At 43.2% G+C, this 18,494-nt stretch overlaps 1 protein-coding gene across 1 annotated transcript in view; it reads left to right on the forward strand.

Moving 5' to 3' along the window:
- The window catches only part of plxnd1 (plexin D1), a 58,988-nt gene that overhangs the window by 30,630 nt on the left and 9,864 nt on the right, over nucleotides 1-18,494 (forward strand). The window contains exons 14-27 of the mRNA XM_071476619.1: nucleotides 2,177-2,282; nucleotides 3,660-3,799; nucleotides 4,294-4,473; nucleotides 4,799-4,883; nucleotides 5,460-5,729; nucleotides 8,623-8,772; nucleotides 11,455-11,569; nucleotides 12,180-12,287; nucleotides 13,963-14,075; nucleotides 15,143-15,247; nucleotides 16,390-16,520; nucleotides 17,633-17,831; nucleotides 17,935-18,081; nucleotides 18,267-18,423. Of these exons, the coding sequence (XP_071332720.1) occupies nucleotides 2,177-2,282; nucleotides 3,660-3,799; nucleotides 4,294-4,473; nucleotides 4,799-4,883; nucleotides 5,460-5,729; nucleotides 8,623-8,772; nucleotides 11,455-11,569; nucleotides 12,180-12,287; nucleotides 13,963-14,075; nucleotides 15,143-15,247; nucleotides 16,390-16,520; nucleotides 17,633-17,831; nucleotides 17,935-18,081; nucleotides 18,267-18,423 (2,006 nt within the window). The remainder of the gene's footprint in view (nucleotides 1-2,176; nucleotides 2,283-3,659; nucleotides 3,800-4,293; nucleotides 4,474-4,798; nucleotides 4,884-5,459; nucleotides 5,730-8,622; nucleotides 8,773-11,454; nucleotides 11,570-12,179; nucleotides 12,288-13,962; nucleotides 14,076-15,142; nucleotides 15,248-16,389; nucleotides 16,521-17,632; nucleotides 17,832-17,934; nucleotides 18,082-18,266; nucleotides 18,424-18,494) is intronic.

Here is an 18,494-nt window from a genome sequence, read left to right on the forward strand (position 1 = left end):
ACTTCTCTGAATATTTGGCTCACATCCTCCATACCGCCCTCTCGATCATTTTAATATGAGCCTTGAGTGGCCTTCGCACTGTCCATTTAGCAGAACCCAGACAACAATCACATCCAAACACACAGACTTCATTGTTGATGATCCTCATCATCCACTCGAGGGAAATGATCACAGACATATCAGTCCTAGCCAAAATACTGCCCTCTGAAACCCATAATATCTCCACAGTGGGGCTGTGCAGGAATGTGGAGCAGAGGTCAGTCCAGGCTCTGGCTGTTCCTACTGGGAGTCTGCCTGTCCTTTGACTCAGATCACACTGCATCAACATCACAGTGTGTGCATGGCAGGAATATTAAAAACAATGAATCCAGTTTCCTTAAAAAGGTTTTAGAAGGTATTAAAATCTCTTAAATTTCTTTTATTTATTTTTTTTTTGTATGTTTTTTTGTATTTGAGCTCACGAGTCCTTTTTATGGTCTTTCAGTCAGCACCAGCAACCACTGTCACCACTGCTAACTACAGTAACAGTCACTGTCTTATACGTGTCAAACTCCAATAATCATTTTTTATTGGTTAATCCATCCATTTTGTGCCACTTATGCAGCTAAAGGTCAGATTTATTTAATTAATTATATCATTACAGATTATTGGGATGCACACTTAGTAATAAATAATTATAGGCCATATTGTCCCTACTGGTTTTTCATTGTACTTTCATACTTTGGCTGGTATGAGTGTGAGACAGGTATTAAATTGCTCTATGTGGTATCAAAAAGGTCTTAAAAAAGTCTTTTATTTGATGAACTCTGATGAAGCTAATGTGTACTTTTTAAATGCTACAGACTTCACCACAGCTTTTATCTGCTGTCTGTGCTATTCAAAAAATACTGGTTTTATGTTTGTCTTGAAGCAACCCTAAAGGCTTCAATTTCTTTTATTTCCCTCAGGCTTGAATCTGTGAATAGTCATGTTTCATTTTTATTTGGCCTTTTTTTTTACCTTTTTCTCCTAAATCAGAGCATGTAAAATGATGCATTCTCTTCAAACAGGTGCACGTCTGCCCTCATGGCACGTAACTGACAGGACTGTAATTTGAATGTAACGACATTCCTTACCTGATGCTCCTGTAATTAATGAGCAGGGATGTAGACCCTGCTATCAACAGATGGCTGGTACTGCTGGTACTTTATTTGAGAATATTTTTAACAGCTATTCAGGCTTATAAGGAAAAAATATGTGATTTAATTGGGCTCATTAAATTCTGCTGTGACTCGGGCTCAGGTTCACTTATGGAGCGGAATACATGTCGGTCTGTGTAGAATAAGACCTGACATTTAAGAGCACACTCAGATACAGCTCTCTCCTTAGTCTCAGCCTGACCCCAGCCAAGCCCAAATGTGTCCAGCCGAGCCTCATCTCACCGTATGTCCTGCCAGGTCCTCCTACATAAAACACAGCTCCTCCGCTTATGTAAACGATTCCACTATTCCTCTGTCAATCATTCGATCACTAGCTGAGAATTCATAACCACTGTAGCACCAGGCACCTGACTAAATAAACCGACAGGGTGTCAAGCTGGATTGGGATCATGTGAGGTGATAAAGTTTGTGTGTGTGTGTGTGTGTGTGTGTGTGTGTGTGTGAATGTGTGTGTCCCCGCCGAGTACATTTATCCTGGTGAGGCCCCAGAACAGTAGATCCCTGTGCCGTGGTACACCACCATGTCATTAATATGAGACGTCCCTGTAGAGCATGCACTGATGACACAAGGCTTAATCACAGCCAGGAGGCAGGAGAACAAGCCTCAGCAGCCCCTTAATCTCCTCTGTGGTTAGACACATCTGGTCTGAGGAGCTTTGAACTTTACATCTACTAATATCTGATATCTCAAGGCCTTATTGGATTCCATATGTAAATGCAATATGGTTTGATGAATTAGTTCATAACCACCATTCTCCAAGTTTAATTATGTGTCTTTGTTTAGCAGTCATGATCAAGATCTCCTTCTTCATCTTTATATTGGTTCCTTTCACTTGCAATTTGGGTTGAGCAACTCCCATTTAATGCCTGCTTATTAGAATTATAAATTGCATTTTTGACTGCGTTTTTCAACTGTTTTGTTTTTCTTATTAGCTGATGTTTGATTAAGACGTTCACACTCTTTTTGAATTCCCCAGGCTGGTGTGTGTCACTGGGAGGTCTGCTCATGGCAGGACAGATATTGTCCAAGTGGACGTGGATCAGAGTGGGATGGGGACATCAAAGGAGAGCTTCTCATACTTAGTGAGTATTCTCCAGACATCTACCCTCCTGCTGATCTTTGCTTTCTGTTCTTTCTGTCTCTCCCTACACATTCTTCTTCTTCTACACTCTCTTGTTCCCTGTTCCCCACTGGGAGAGCCTTCCCAAGTGTGTCAGTTGAGTGTTAACAGATGCGTTTTATGATTCAGAGGAATGCGAGTGTGTGGGAATCTTCAAACGTTCATCTGAGCTGCAACTAAGCAGCATTGTCATTCTCCTCTTGCTGCCAGCAAAAACAAATATGGCGATTGTTGGAATGTCCCTTTCCTCTGAATTCATCACTGGTAAAGGCGAGCTAGCCAGCATTGTGTTAATTGACCTCGACCCACGCAGTTTCCCATTGGATTAAGAGCATTCAGCCAGTGGAAATACCCATGTAAGCGTTTTGTTTCTTTTTGTTTACAGACAAAGAGTTTTTCATAATTCGTTGCTGGAAAAGTTTATCATTTGAGCAGCTTCTAACAGTGGCTCTGCCTATGAGTCACCCCACAGAGAAATCACCCCGATCTTGAAGCCCTTCTTGACACATGAGGATGAAGAAAATCCAGAACAACAAACATTATGCTGGACTGTTGTGGGAACTCCCCTTGGGCTTCCTTATCCAACCCCGAGATGCTCAGTTTGAGAGAGGTTTTTACTGCGGGGTTTTGAGGGGAAGATGTGGAAGAAAGGGAAAACAGATTTGGAGACAGGATATGTGCCTCTACTGCATCTCCTTCCTCAAACCTTTAGACGGAAACATCTGCCTCCTTAACGCCCACCCTGACACACAAACGCACAATAGGTCTCCTCCATCCATGCACGCTGAGGAAGTGAATCCTGTCAGTGAGGATAAGAGGTTTCCCTTGAGGCGAGGTTCATAGCAGGGATAGAGAGTTTGGAGGGAGTGGGAATGCTGATGCTGGTTGCTGCAGAGCTGGACTGGGCTATTCATCTTCGCCTGAGGAGCCTTTGTGTGTGTGTGTTTGCATGTGCATATAAGACTGCATGCATGCAGTTTTTTCCTGTGTATGCATGAACAATATTACCCGCAGTATAGCTGTCCTGCAAGCTTGGGCCCAAAGGCCTGTTGGCTTCAGCGCCAATGTAACATACTGCAGCGTGGGCTGTCTTCACAGTTTTCTTCACTAATTTACTGTTATAGTCAGCAGCTGTCTGAGCCAATCTGTAAAGACGAGATATCTGAACCTCAAAGGATGAGAAAAGATTTTATTCAGTGTCAAGAGGAGCATCATAGAGCATAAAACACAGCATAAGTGAGCCTGTCTTTCCCAGTGACAGAAGCTGTCAGATGTCTGGTGATAAATGTTATGTCTTGTTAGTCATGTGCCATCTCTCTCCTCTCCTTTCTGTATTCAGGTCCCGAAGCTGCTGTCCATGGAGCCAAAGAAGGGCTCTCGTGCTGGAGGAACCATAGTGACCATCACTGGGGAACACCTAGACATTGGTTCTCAGGTCAGAGTCAAGGTCAACAACACACTGGAATGCAACATCACAGAGTGAGTATGATTTTTTTTAATTGCTTGTAGCCAGAGTCACATTTATGTCTTTGAGGCAAGTCCAGGTTTAGTCCAGGTCTATCAGAGCAGGTCTTAAATGACAAGTCTTCATGAGTAAATTGTGTTGGTAGTGTTTTTGTCATAGCTGACACCAAGTACGATACATGTGTAGACCTAATAATTACATATGTATGGTGTGTTGCTTTGCTATGTTGCACCTGCTTGAGACTTTTTTCTCACAATTTGAGACTTGAAAGCAAACTCTGCCTCAGTTTGTGATTTAAGTCCAACCCCGGTGGAAGTGTAAAGTTAAAAGTCAACAGCTCTACTTCTAGCTGTAGTAAATTGTCTTCCAAAGTAATGCTTGTATAAAACTCTGCCAAGCTGCAATAAACATAACTTAGATTCTAAGTGGAAACATTTTTTTTTTTGGCTTGAGGACTTGCAAACATCAGAAGATGCGCAGTTACAATGTTTGCCTCATCTTTTTTTAGGAAAACAGATGAAACCATTGAGTGCACCATGCCTCCAGCCTTGCTGGTACACACTGACTCAGTGACAGTGTGTGTGGAGTTTGAAAACCTTCCCTGTCAGAGTGCGGAGCTTAGTACCACATACACTTACGAGAAGAACCCCACCATCAGCTACATCCATCCCAAAAAGAGCTACCTCAGGTAGGTAGACTGCCACACACACCACTAGCAGTAAAACCACAATGTCTCTGTGGTTCGCCTCCTAGAGTCACTGACATAATACTGTCCTGATGTGCAGCATCTTCTGCCTATTGTGTTCTAAATAGCGCAGCATGTATGTGTCAGAGAAGCAGCGTGTCTTTGATGACATGTGTGCAGATTTCACCGCTGTGGAACTGCTTTGCATTATTATAACGGTTTCTTTTCTTTTGGGGCTGTGTCCCAAAGTATTTGCATACCAGTAGGAATTTGACATGTTTTTGTCATGGTTGAGATGTGACTCTCTGTTTGTGTGTGTGTCTCACAGTGGTGGCAGGACCATCACAGTGACAGGCCAGGGTTTTGATCTGGTGCAGAGTGTCACCATGCAGGTGCTGGGAATTGGACAAACAGTGAGTGATCAGCTACATTTGTTTCCCCTTTTTACTTGATTAAACTCTTTCAGCCATATAAGCAAACATGGAATCATACATTTTAACACTACTAGCAGCCTAAAAACCTTAAAGGAATACTTCAAAATTTTGAGAAAATTGATTATCAGCTTTGTGTTAAGAAGTTGGTGCTGTCAGCCAAGAAATAGCCTCCCAACTAACCAACCCCCCCATAAAACCACAACTTTTCATTTTTTAATTTGGTTGTTGTGGAGCCTTTTTAATGGGTTTTACAGGTTTCTGGCTTTCTAGGGAGGTTTTGTTACCTTCAGGTTAGCTGGTTAGCTGCCTCCAGTCTTTACGCTAAGATAAGCTAACGAGCTGCCAGTAGGTAATTATGCTTCATTTAATGAACACACATGAAATTAGTATCGATCCTCTCATCTAACTCTTGGCAATACAACAAAAAAAATATTAAAATATTTCCCAAAATGCCAAACTATTATTTTAAGAGAGTGAATTATGTTGTAAGTGGTTCATGTCATTAACCATGTGAAAGATAAATGAAAAAAACTGCACTGTTTTCTTCCTCTGCAGCAGTGCACAGTGCTCTCCTCCTCCATGATCACCTGCCTGTCCCCGGCATCCAGCCAGTCCCAGCAAACCTCCGTGCAGTTCTTCCTGAACGGAGTCCTCTACACAGGAGACAGCCCCTTCTTCTCTGACGACGAGACAGAGGAAGAGGGGGAGGAGCCTCATAAAGGTCACTTCCTGTTGGAGTACGTGGAGGACCCTCAGTTCTTCACCGCCAATAAGGAGAAGCTGATTAAACACCACCCAGGAGAACCACTGACACTCATCATCAATGTGAGTGACACCGCTGAGACAGGAAGTTCAGATTAGTGCTTCAGTGATATGTTGGTCTGCTGATAAATTGAGCAAACATTCATGTTCCTTCTACTAGAAAATGGATGTTTTCCAGTCAGTGTTTTCCACCTCCAGCTGCATATAATAATTCTGTTTTATTTATTTCATATTATTTTTATTTTACACAACACATTGATTAGATTCAACACAAATGTGGAGTAGATTTCAGGTAGATTACAGTATATACTATTTACTATTTAGCTAAGTAAATACCTCAGCATTTACCAAGGTTGCTGATAATAAATGATAATGCTAACATGCTGATGTATACCATATGATGTTTACTATGCCTAGCATTTTAGCTTTGCATGATACCATGCAGATGTTTGCATTTGTAATTAGAACTGAGCACAAAGTACAGATGAGGATGATAAGTCATTAGTTTTTCAGTTATAGTCATGAACCAATCTTCTATCTTGTCATCAGAAAACACTGGCTATTAACAACCTCGGCTTCCACAAACCTATGTTCAAATTCTGCATAGAACAAGTGATGGGATTTTCTAAAGCTTGCATGTTCCTTGGCTCCCAAGGCAGCACTGCCCCCACTGTGAACAGCAGACAGGGTTTAACGTTTCTTTATTCATATTCACATAAACCACAGGCACATAAAACACATCAAAGGTGTTGATTTCTGTTGGGGGTCTGAGGGGGCTGGAGGGCATGATGGCAGCTCGGTGGGAAGTCCCATGTTCCTATGTTTGGGCTGATCTAAGCACCTGTCTGCCTGGATTCGTAACCCATGTTACACCATACGACACGCACATGCAACAACAGCACAGACAGGGAAATTTGAACATAATGCAGCTTCCTCTTCATGTGTTTGTGTGTGTCAGGATGAGGCCCCTGCAGGAATCGCTGCCTCAGCCTGTCTGCATGGGCGACTCGTGTGTTGTTTCCTGTTTTCTTTTGGATGGTGAATTCCTCTTATGGTGGACCTGAAGGGGGGGAGGGGGGTCTGGAGAGAGAATGAATGTGTTTGTTTAATAGGGAAGCTTGTTAGTGAGCCAGATCCTATATTAAGGACCTGAGCTGGAATGTGGGTGGGTTTTGTTTGCTTTCATCCTGTTTTGGCGTTTAAATTTCATTGTTTTGGTCCAATACGTTTAAGTGTGAAACTGCAGTGTTGTAATGTGGGGGTTATACAGTGTATTTTCCAATATGCTCAAGCACATTTTTTACGGTAGTTTGATGTGTCTTTGTGTCTGTAAGTGCATATTTCATATGTGGATGCATATGTGTGTGTGTATGTGTGTGTGTGTGTGTGTGTGTATGTTTTGTCTATGTTAGGAAGCATTTGTTGACAGAGACCCAGGGGGTGGCATCCTGCAGAAGGGACAGGACAGGGCCCCAAGGGTGTAATCAAAGCAAGGAAGCACACAGGGGATAAACACACACACATACACACACACGCAAACAGTTCCTCATTTGTCATTCTTATATTAAAGGGAAATTACAGCTTCATATAAATTGAGTCTTGTGTTCGTACTTCAGACTATCATTCCTATTGGTAAAAACAACATTATACATACCAAGTTAATTGCAGAAAAGGTCTGGGAATGCTGCCACATCGCTAAAAAGAAGAGAAAAGAAATACAAGCAGACAGGTTGAAGACAAAACCCCCACTTCAGCCAACATTATTCGGAAGGGGAAAAAATAGGGGAGTGGTAAATTATTACCCAAATTGTCTGTTTTAAACATCTGCCAGACTTATCCAAATAAAAGGCTTTAGAAGATCTGGCTAAAACTCAAATCTGGTTTGTTAACAACCGGGATGATCATCTGTCTCCTCATGGGCTGTCAGACAACAAGGTTATCATAGCTTTAGCTGTCATAAACCAAAATTTCCCTTCCAAGAAAAATATGACTGCCCTTTGAAATAAACGCATGATCAACATACTATACAGTGAGTGTTATAGCTTCATGTTCTGTCACTGTAAATCAAATATGGACACTTGCCAATTAGAAATCCGTAGATACTTGATGCTATTGACATTAAAGGGGCATTCCAGCAATTTAGTGTCACACTTCCAGATGTTTTAGGGACCAAAAAGAAAGTTGAAGCAGCAGAGGCTGAGACATCCTCACATTTAGTCTCTAGTGTGAGTCAAGCTCCTCAAACTCTGGATGCTACATCTACCATAATGCAACCTAATGCCATTTCCATGAAGCCTTTCCTGTGTTTTTCAAACTCCATGCTCACAATTTATTAAGCAGGCTTTCTATTTTAAGTCTGTTGTGCCTAAGCTTTGATAACCCTGATGATGTCACTGTGACAACATCAGGGTCTTCTGTGGCCCTAGAGCACAGTTGTTTTAACAGGCTCAGTAGAGCTGCAGTAAGTTATTAAAGACTTTAATTAAACAAGCTCTTAGTGGTGAGAAGCAGGGCTTGGATTGATACAGGACAGAGTTAGATTGATAAAAGAGGCCATGCAGCTTATTCCAACAGGCTCCTGTAAAGGCCCTGAGAATGTTATTTTGGGCAGAGGCAGGGATGACTGTCAGCAAGTTTGTTTGTAGAAACTTCCCTGGCCATGTGAGAGAGGCAGCGGGAATGTTTGCTGCTTTAAGCTGAACTCTAGCCCAAACTGGATGAGTTTTCTGCTGGCTTCCTCTGTGTGACAGCTGTGTGACAGACCTGCCGCGGCTCAGTTTCTATATGTGTTTGTGTGTGTGTGTGTGTGTGTGTGTATATATACGAGAGTGTGTCTACACATATGTAAGGCTTAAAGCTGCTCTTTATGAATGTTATCTGTGCCTGTTCATAGCAGACCCCTCTGGTCTCTTACCACTGACCAGCTGATGTCTGTCTTTGTTCATTTCTGGCGCAGAAAGGGCCGAGCGATCTGGAACTGGGGCCCGAGGAATACTCGGTGATGATTGGCTCCTATCCCTGTAACATCAGCTTCCATAACGACCAGCTGTTTCACTGCACTATCAACGGACTGCTGAGCTCACGTGAGAGGGAGCTGCCTGTCACAGTAAGGACACAAGCATGTAAAACACCAAAATAAACGTAAAAACACACACAACCTTGTGTTAAAAAATATTGCTGCTTAGACCCTGATAAATTTAAGGATATCACCCATCTGTGAGCCAAACATTTAGTCAGAATCCAGACCATCTGTGATGTTCATTGAAATAGATTTAATCTGCACAGATCCACACACAGTCAGTGATTTCTGTGTGTCCTTCTCTCTCTCTCTCTCTCTCTCTCTCTCCATGTATTATGAATGGTTTCTAGTCTCTGGGCATGCCACCATGAATCAGCACTTACTGTGGGTGGTGAGCCATCACTCTGTGCCACAGTGCTACAAAAGAATAGTGAAATGTTTACCACTTAGCCTTTATCTCTTCAATCCTTCCAATCAGCCCGTCTACCATCAGCAACACCATCATCTATCACGCAGACACTATCTGCTGGCACTGGGACCCAAGTCCTCTGAGTCAGTGGTGATTTCCCTCCTCACTTGTGTTTTTATTTTGTCTCCGACTTCTCTCCATAACAATGCAGGACCTTAATCAAGACATGGCCGGGCCCTGTGCATGTCCTGATAAAACCAGACACTCTCTTTCCTCTACCCACGTTTCCCATCTGTTGTTGTCCATTCTGGTGTGTTTTGATATGGCTTTATTATGGGGAGAAAAGTGTTCATCTATATTTAAATATGAGCCAGACTGTAAGTGGTTTGCCGAAGTCGCTCAGAAACATATGTTAGTCTCTCCCTGTCTGTTGAGTTGTACTGTGAGAAGCATTTCCCCACTTTCACACAGAAATAGAAGGAAAGCTCTTCCTCTCTCTCTTTCTCTCTCTCTCTCTCTCTCTTTCTCTTTCCCTCTCTGTCTCTGTCTCTCTCTCTCCCTGTGTACCTGTGGCTCACTCGACTACCCAGCCACCCACCCCCCTGTCTGTCTCTCAGGATGTCTGAGAATAAACACTAGCAATTAGCAAAGACATAAAGGCAGGGCAAGGGTCAAATGAGATGCCATAATACAAATGGGTGGGCTGCCTGCACGTGGGCAGTGAGGATGATTTGTGTGTATATTTGACAGGGGCATAAATACACAGCGCATGTATATTTTTCTTTGTGTCGGCACATTTGAATAAATGCATACATGTTGGGCTGTTGCATAGCTTATGGCCATTCGTGTTTCTTCACTTACTTTCGGTGGCAAATCTATTTTTATATGCCTGTGTTGTGCTTGGCTCTGAAGTGTAGCTGAGCTACAGAAGTGGATGTGGGGAAGCAGTGTTTTTTGTACCCTGAGCGAAACAGGAACATGGAACAATGGCATTTTCCCCTCCATTACACCAGGTCTGGCTATTGCAGTCTCTGGAAGAGGGCCTTCTCTAGCTGGTATGGGTAAACAAATGTCTGGACCAGAATGAGAGAGAGAGGGAATAAGAAAAGAAGGAAGGAGGCCAGTGAGCCAGTTTCCCCCCTCAGAGTAAAACCAGTGTAAGAGGGATTTGGTCTGAGGATTGGAGGCTTTTTATCTAAGGTTCTTTTTATGAAGTATGTTCGGATTGGGGAAGGAGAGGGAAGGATGTGAGGAAGGACCACAGAGACCCTGCTGACTAATCAGAAGGCAGAAGTGAAAGTCCTTTTCTTGTCACATCTGGGTTACTCTGAACTGAGTGACTCCTCTGGCTCAGGCGTGAGACCATTTTTCAAAATCCACAGTGTGTAATTTTCTCAGGTGTTTCTGCACCTGTGTCCATGAAAAAAATGATGTTGTGTGCACTTGTGCATGTGTGCAGAGACATGTGTTCCCATTAAGAACATGTTACACTGTATGCATTTTTACTCTATTTTTCAAAGAAAATACCTAATGCACCTTCTCTCTCTCCCTCAAAATGTTTTTTTTTTTACTGGCTATTTATACAGAACATACATTGTACATACATAACATGTACATTCCTATACAATAATATCATTTAACATTTCTCCGAAAAAAGACAATAAAGGGTTATATTTGACTTCAGCCTGTCGTTTGACCACCAAGGATCCCTGGTGGTACAATCATTCTACCTTCGAGAACAAGAGAAAGTTACATAATGTTTGACATGTACAGACTTCAAGAAAGAAGTCTATGGCCTTATTTCCTCTCACTTGGACTACTGTAATCCTCCTTACCGCTAATATGTGTAATTTTCCAGCTCATCCAAAATGCTGCCACTGGGCTGTTAACAAACGCTAGGAAAACAGATCACGTCACTCCAATGCTTGCATCTTTGCACAGCTTAACTTATGACAATGTATGAACATGTGATTTCAGTGTGTATTATCACTTACATGATAATTAAAGATTTACACTTATTATAAATGCCCTTCATTATTGATGGATTATTTTGATTGAACAATTATGAAGGTCTGAATTGTGTTTTAGGAAGGGAGTCTTTTTTTGTGCCAGATTTTATTTGTACTGCTTAAGGGAAGAAGTTTTTTTTATGGTATATTGTCTTATGTAAGAAGTTGTGTTTTTTTATGACAAATCTTACCATTGTAACTGTATATTCGGTATATGATATGAAGAAATGTACTTTAGCATGTAGGTAATGGTGACAACTGTAGAAGAAAAGCAGTAAAAGAAGAAACAAAAGGAGGCAGATTGTCAGGACCTCATTTCACTTCAGTTTGTTCCTTTCATTCTCTTTCTAGGTACAAGTGGGGAACTTCCGTCACACCATTGCCAAAGTACAGCTCGGAGGAAGCGAGCTGGCCATCGTGGTGTCCATTGTAGTGTGCTGCGTGCTGTTGCTGCTGTGCACTGTGGGTAGGTTGTGTACACATGCTCACCAGCAGATGATGGATGTATGCCGTGGATGCTCCAGATGTGAAACAGAGAGACGTCATAGTTTCTTGCTTCATCCCTCTACAGTACCCGCTGCACAAAGACCTCACTGTTCCCCTCGCTGTGTGTACTGTCTGTGTGCTCATGTATGTCTGTCTGTGGTTATGAGTATGTGTGTGCGTGTGCTGTAATCTTTGTGCGAGTGTGTGTGCAGGACAGGTGGAAATTGGTGCTAGTGTGGATTTTCTCACATTTCCCAGCTTTGACTCTGTTCTCAGAATCTATTCACAGAGCCCTTTTGTTTTCTTCTCTTTGACTTTGAGTGTAACCTTCCTCTTTAAATAATTTGTGCAGAAATTTCGTTTTCACATTCACAAATCTGACTTTCTGAGAAACATTTTACTTGCATTTTCTCATACTCAGAAACATTCATGCATATATTTTTCTCAGGCTCACAGAAGGTTATGTACAACCATTTCTGAAAATAATTTCATGATCTCAAAATCTTTTAGACCCAATTTCAATCCCGTTATTATGTCCTGATTTACTGGAAGCTATTACTGTGATAACAGTCTTTTGTTTTGTTTTTCAGCTCTTGTCGTGTACTGCACAAAGAGTCGAAGGGCGGAACGCTACTGGCAGAAAACTCTACTCCAAATGGAGGAGATGGAGTCCCAGATCAGAGAGGAGATCCGTAAAGGTGTGTTTACACAAGAACGCACACACACACAGACAAAAACACACCCTCCACTCTTGTGTGAGCTCTACTATCACAGAGCTTTAGAGCACAAATGATGGTCTGTGTCAACAGACATGGAAAAAAAGACAAGAAGACAGAAATATTGACTACATATATTTGTGTATGTGTCTGTTTGTGCTCATCCATGTGTGTGTGTTTGTGTTTGTGTGTGTACACGTGCGAAATGTGTGTTTGAGATTTTTTCTGCTATGAAGTGGGAGGGAGATACAACAGTTGACAGATTTGTGTCTAGTAAGCGTGACTCATAAAATACAGAGTCTGACAAATGATCAGTCACACGCAGACACACTCAGTGGCCACATCGCCTCTGCTGTGTCTTCCCTACAGGAAGACACACACAGTGTGTGTGTGTGTGTGTGTGTGTGTGTGTGTGTGTGTGTGTGTGTGTGTGTGTGTGTGTGTGTGTGCATTTGGTTCTGTCTGTGTGCGTGTGTGTGTGAGTGTGTGTGGGGCATTAGAGTAAAGCCGTGTGAAGGCCACTGCATGTCTGAGCACCCAGATTTATGGCGTAGAGATGGAGGGGGACGGATAGAGAAAGAGAAATGGAGGGAGGAAGCGATAGGAGCAGGAGTCAGGGCCGCGAGTCCGAGGAGAAGCAGAAGCGTGGGAGGGAAAGGAGGAGAGGAGAGGAGAGGTTATTTAGTCAGAGGACGAGGATAGATTTGTGGTAGAGTTCAGGGTGAGTGTGCACAAAGCAAGGGATGGATGAAAGATGTGATAAAGGCAGAAGAAGGGGGAGTGACAAACCATGGGAAATTGACATATTCCAGGTTACAGGAATGGGAGGGTTTGTCAAAATGAGGCTGAGGGGAGGTTTGGTATTCAGACCTGCGTCTAATCAGGACTTGATGGTACGAAGTGACTGGTAGTTTAGAGGACACTACAGCGAGCAGGAGGATAAATAACCTGGAGGAGTGATGAAATATGTTTTAAATCCCTCAGGTCTAGTATTGCCTCCTTTCAACACAAACACAGTCTGAAGAAGCTGGCACTGTAACCTAAATACGTCTCTCATCCTGCAACAGGAAGCACTTTTCCATAAAGGGATCTCCAGCGTCTCATTAGAGGAGAATATTATCCCCCACCAGGAACATGCTACCCAATAAAGTGGCTACAATATTAGCATGCAGATTAAGCCCAGTGTGTGGACATGGCGATACTGTTTCTGCATGTAAACCTCAGCCTGCACACATGTTTTGGATGAGGGCCTCGGACTGGATTTGGCTGCTCTGATTTGTCCTTTGGTAAATATTTGTCTGTATGCCGTGCTGAGCTGCACAATCTCGCAGAGAGAGAGAGAAAGAGAGGAAAAAGATCAGAGGATTAGTGTTTGGTATATTTAGTACTGAACCAGAACATGACACCAGGTCTAGGAAATTAAATGATGCTATTCTGTGTCTAATCTAAAATATCTTCCACTGAAATCAGCCAGATTCTTTCAGGTCCCACAGCAGCCTCTGAGAATTTGGTGGTTACTGCATTAGCCTGCGAACAGATTTCTGATTAATTTTGCTTAGCAACAAATTAAGTTTGATCAGCCAGATGCAATAAACCCCTGTGGTTTAAAAACAATCCCACGATTTATAAGCTTTCGGTTGTTTTTTTGTCCTTTCAGGATTTGCAGAGCTGCAGACAGACATGACAGACCTAACCAAGGAGTTGAATCGCAGCCAGGGCATCCCCTTTTTGGAGTACAAACAGTTTGTCACACGCACTTTCTTCCCCAAGGTGAGAAAACCCTTTTTTTTCTCCACTATCTGATTTGAACTGGCAGTCTAACAATACCATTTTTGTCAATGGGGGGTTTTCATTTTTTTCCCCACCGCTTGTAATATGCAGGATAAAAATTCACCTTGGAACTTTTAAACATACAGTAGACGTCTAGCGAAGTGTATCTCAGTATGGCACCCTGCCGGAGATTTAATGTGTTCTCTATAGGTAAGCATTTTTCTGATGTGTGATCCACCCCAAAGGTAGACGGTGGGCCTATCTGTGGGTGGGTGTTTTTCCACCAGTATAGACAGACACAGCTCAGCAGGCTTTGTCTTCCAACCACAGGCATGGACTTTCAAGGAGACAGAACAATGGCGGGCACTGTGACAAGGAAACTTTCCCCCCTGATTTCTCAAAACACACTCTTTACTCAGCTCACACACCCACACAGTTTTGCAAGTATACATGCTCTTGTGCAATCAGTCTCACTGCTTTGTTGCAGTGGACACTGAGCACTGTTTTTGGGTTGTGAAGGAAGTGAGTGGGGAGAGTGTTGAAAAGTCGCATAGAGGGAAACATAAATTCAGGCCTTGCTGCTTTGGTATCGACTCTGCTAAGTTTTCTGCTAAGACAGCAAACACTCCACTCACTGCCCTTCTTGTTTTTCCACATGAGCTTCTGGTTGTCTTAGATTACACACACACACACACATATACACACACACAAAGCAGTGTTAGACAGACTTAGACACAGTTAAAGTACAAGCCAAATGTAGCTGTCCTGAAATGACAGACTGCGTTGAAAGGCTGCCTCTTGGCTCTGGGTCAGTTTGACTCTAAAGCCATTAAGGCTCATGTCGTTTTGTGTCACAGTGTCATCTTTCCTTTTCATGGTCAGTCAGGGCCTATTCAAGGCCTCTTAAGGAAAATTCTACCCTTTGGTTCCAGACTGCAAATGCGCCACCAAAGTCTCAAGGCCAGCTCTTTTTGTTTTCCCTGTCTATCTATCTTCCTGTGTTTATCACTAGAGCTAACTTTGTATCACAGTTTTCTGTGTGTGTTTATGGTTTATGTGTGTTTCAGATGTGCTCAGATTATGAGAAGAGTCTGGTCCAGCCCGTCTATGAGAATGATGCTTTGGGTCCTCGAGCACTGCCGGAGACCCACCCGCTGCTGCAGGACTGGCAGGTGAGGGGTTAAGCCATTAGGATGTTCGGTTAGGTTGCACTTCCTTCTGCCAGAGTGCCTTGATTTGGGTGCTTTTCTGCTCCCTTGCTTCACAACAAGGTCACACTAAGGCTTATAAAGGCTTCACGGCGGGCTTGTTGTTGATGAGGAGTAAAGAATGGCATATTGTGCTTTTTTGCCTTTGTGTGGTTGTTATAATGAGTGTGGGGCATGTCAGTATACTGTATACTGTTTGTGTGCACGTTCATGCTATTGTGTGACTGAGGATATGTGAATACTAATACATGTAATTCAGTGGCTTCCAGTGAGTGATTTTCAGCTTGTCAAACAACACGCAGCCCACGAAGTTGTGGGTTGTTGACACACTTCCCACTGGCTTTTGGACAACCAAACAGTGTGCTTTTCATTGAAATCCATCTCTAGCTGTTGTTGTTGTGTGTGTGTAATGGAGGGGCAGACTGGAGTGAGCGTTATAAAGAGAGAGTGGGAGACGCAACGTGCACTGTCACACACCCTCTGTGTGAATGCATGCTGAAAGTGAAAGCACTTGCGTGTGTGTGTGTGTGTGTGTGTGTATGCGCGTGCACACATTAGAAAGAGAGAAAGTAACGATTGCAGTGCTAGTTTTGGGTCGGCAGCCGGGGGAGCCTGTCTAACGGTGATGAAGTGCCTTGGATCCACTTTGTCTTCCCAGGAAGTGTTTTCCAGGTCACAGCAAATAAATCTCACAGGCGGGCATTTATCTTAATGGACACCCCTGTTCTCCTTCTGTCAGGCTGCAAACCACACCATATGGCTGCAGTCCAGAGGGAAGACTCCATCACACTGCTGCTTAGTCGCACCCATAGATAGGCCATACTCATTAAGCCGACTCGGCACATTTAGAGACAATCACACACAGTCAGGGACCAGAGCATGCGATACAGATACTGTAGAGAGAACCAGAGAGGGATGTGCCCAAGGAAGCAGAAGGAAGAGCTGTGATAGAAAGATGAAGTGTTCACTAGATGGGTCACTCGAGACGAGAGGTGGCGAAACAGATTAGGGAGGGCGCAGCAGGTGTGTAATGCAGTTTAGGTGAAATCACGCAGAGAAATAACTGTTTCACACCCACCCCCCTTTACCCCTCCTTCTGTCATCAGGCCACCAACACAACAAGGCCTAATGTTGAGGAAGGCATCACCCTGTTCTCCACTCTTCTCAATAACAAGCACTTCCTGATCACTTTTGTCCACGCCTTGGAGCAGCAGAAAGACTTTGCAGTACGAGACAGGTAACAGCTTCAACTGGTATATGTTTGACATTTAAAGAAGGTAACAACAGAAAAAACGTCCATCCAGATTGACTGTAGGCCACTAGATCTTTGTAATTTAATTAATTGCACTGAGCACTGAGTGACGAATGTTAGAAGGAGGTTCATTCAGTTCTGTGGTCACTTTGGGGCTTGTAGTTCACAGTGGTATCGTTGTAATGGATTGCATTATATTGTGAGGTGTTTTTAAAGCTACAACAACAGACATTTTTATGTTAACAATGGATCAGGTGATTGTATTTAATGTGAAAGGTGTTGCTTGTGAACCCACAGAGAATTAGCACCCAACTGTGCAGTTCACCTCATCTCCACATTCTGCTTTACCATCATGTATTCTGCCATTGTGTTCATTATGGATGGACTTATACTGAAAATAAATTATTCCCCTTTTGCTGGGGGCCCCAAGAAAACCCCTCAAGGACTCCTGGGGGTCCCTGGACCCCAATTTGAGAACCTCTATTCTACATCACAGCCTTATCCCTTTAACAACCAAGTAGTCTCAACAGAAAAAAACAAGGAATATTTTTTTTTGTAAAGCTGCTGTATTGCATGGGATTACATTATATAGGTGTCATTATTTATTCAGTGATTAACACAAGAATTTTTTAGTTCTCATGCAAGGCTGTCAGGTTGTATCTACAGCTGCTCTGTTCAGCACAACACATTTATTTGGTCATCTATCACTGTAGCTTCCCTGGTCTTAGGTTCCTTAAACTAGCCAGTCACTGTGGGAGTCAGGGAGAAATTCCAGAGGTAAGACCACATCCCTGTGCCAGCACAGTGTCAGCACTAAGTGACTGATGTAGCCTCTTTCTCCTGGATTAAAGGGGCTTTGTTAGGGAAATCCCCTGCACCTCTGGATTTAGTCACCCAGACACTCCCTGCATTAGATCAGCGCTTTATTTGGCTCTGCAGCCACAGGTGCCGTGGGGAGGACTGAGCCTTGTTGTTGTTTCTGTAATGTGTTTTTTTTTTTTTTTTCATCCACTGACCACACACTGACATGGCATCTTTGCAAAGAGTATGGTTTTGCTCATCTGTCTCCTCTGCTAATCTGTTTTCTCATCCTCCAGATGCAGCCTGGCGTCTCTGCTCACCATCGCCCTCCATGGTAAACTGGAGTACTACACCAGTATTATGAAAGATCTGCTGGTGGACCTGATTGATGCTTCGGCTTCAAAGAACCCCAAACTGATGCTGCGCCGCACAGAGTCTGTCGTGGAGAAAATGCTGACCAACTGGATGTCCATCTGCATGTACAGCTACCTCAAGGTGAGGTTGGAAACGAGGGAGGCTCAACAAAGTAACCAGAAGGATTGGAATAAAAAAGTGGTAAACAAATCTGATTTTTGACTCCACCTTTCACATTCTTCAGGAGACAGTGGGTGAACCTTTCTTCCTGCTGCTGTGTGCAATCAAGCAGCAGATCAACAAGGGATCTATAGACGCCATCACAGGGAAGGCCCGCTACACCCTCAACGAGGAGTGGCTTCTCCGCGAGAATATTGAGGCCAAGCCACAGGTCTGATACCTCACCTCATATTCATCCTCCACATCTTTCAGTTTTGCTCAGCAGTCCTCAAAGGTCAATGCCAGACTTACATGTGCAATCAAACTCACTGCTAGAAAGTTTCAGTCATACTGAAATTCAAAACTTACACATTTTTTCATGGTATGAAATATATTTCTCTGTGTTTGCCTTTCCAGAACATCAACGTGTCCTTCCAGGGCTGTGGCATGGACTCGCTGTCCGTCAGGGTCATGAACACAGACACGATCTGCCAGGTGAAGGAAAAAATCATAGAAGCCTTTTATAAAAACCTGCCATTCTCCCAGTGGCCCCGAGCTGAGGATGTAGACCTGGGTAAGAGCACATTTTCTCTGATTATTTTCATCCTCTCCCCTTCCCAACCCTCCAAGATATAGTAATCTCCT

The sequence above is a fragment of the Trachinotus anak genome, unplaced genomic scaffold (genome assembly GCF_046630095.1).
Source record: "Trachinotus anak isolate AG129_WGS33_773 ecotype Australia unplaced genomic scaffold, CSIRO_AGI_Tana_v1 ptg000004l, whole genome shotgun sequence".
NCBI classification, from domain to species: Eukaryota; Metazoa; Chordata; class Actinopteri; order Carangiformes; family Carangidae; genus Trachinotus; species Trachinotus anak.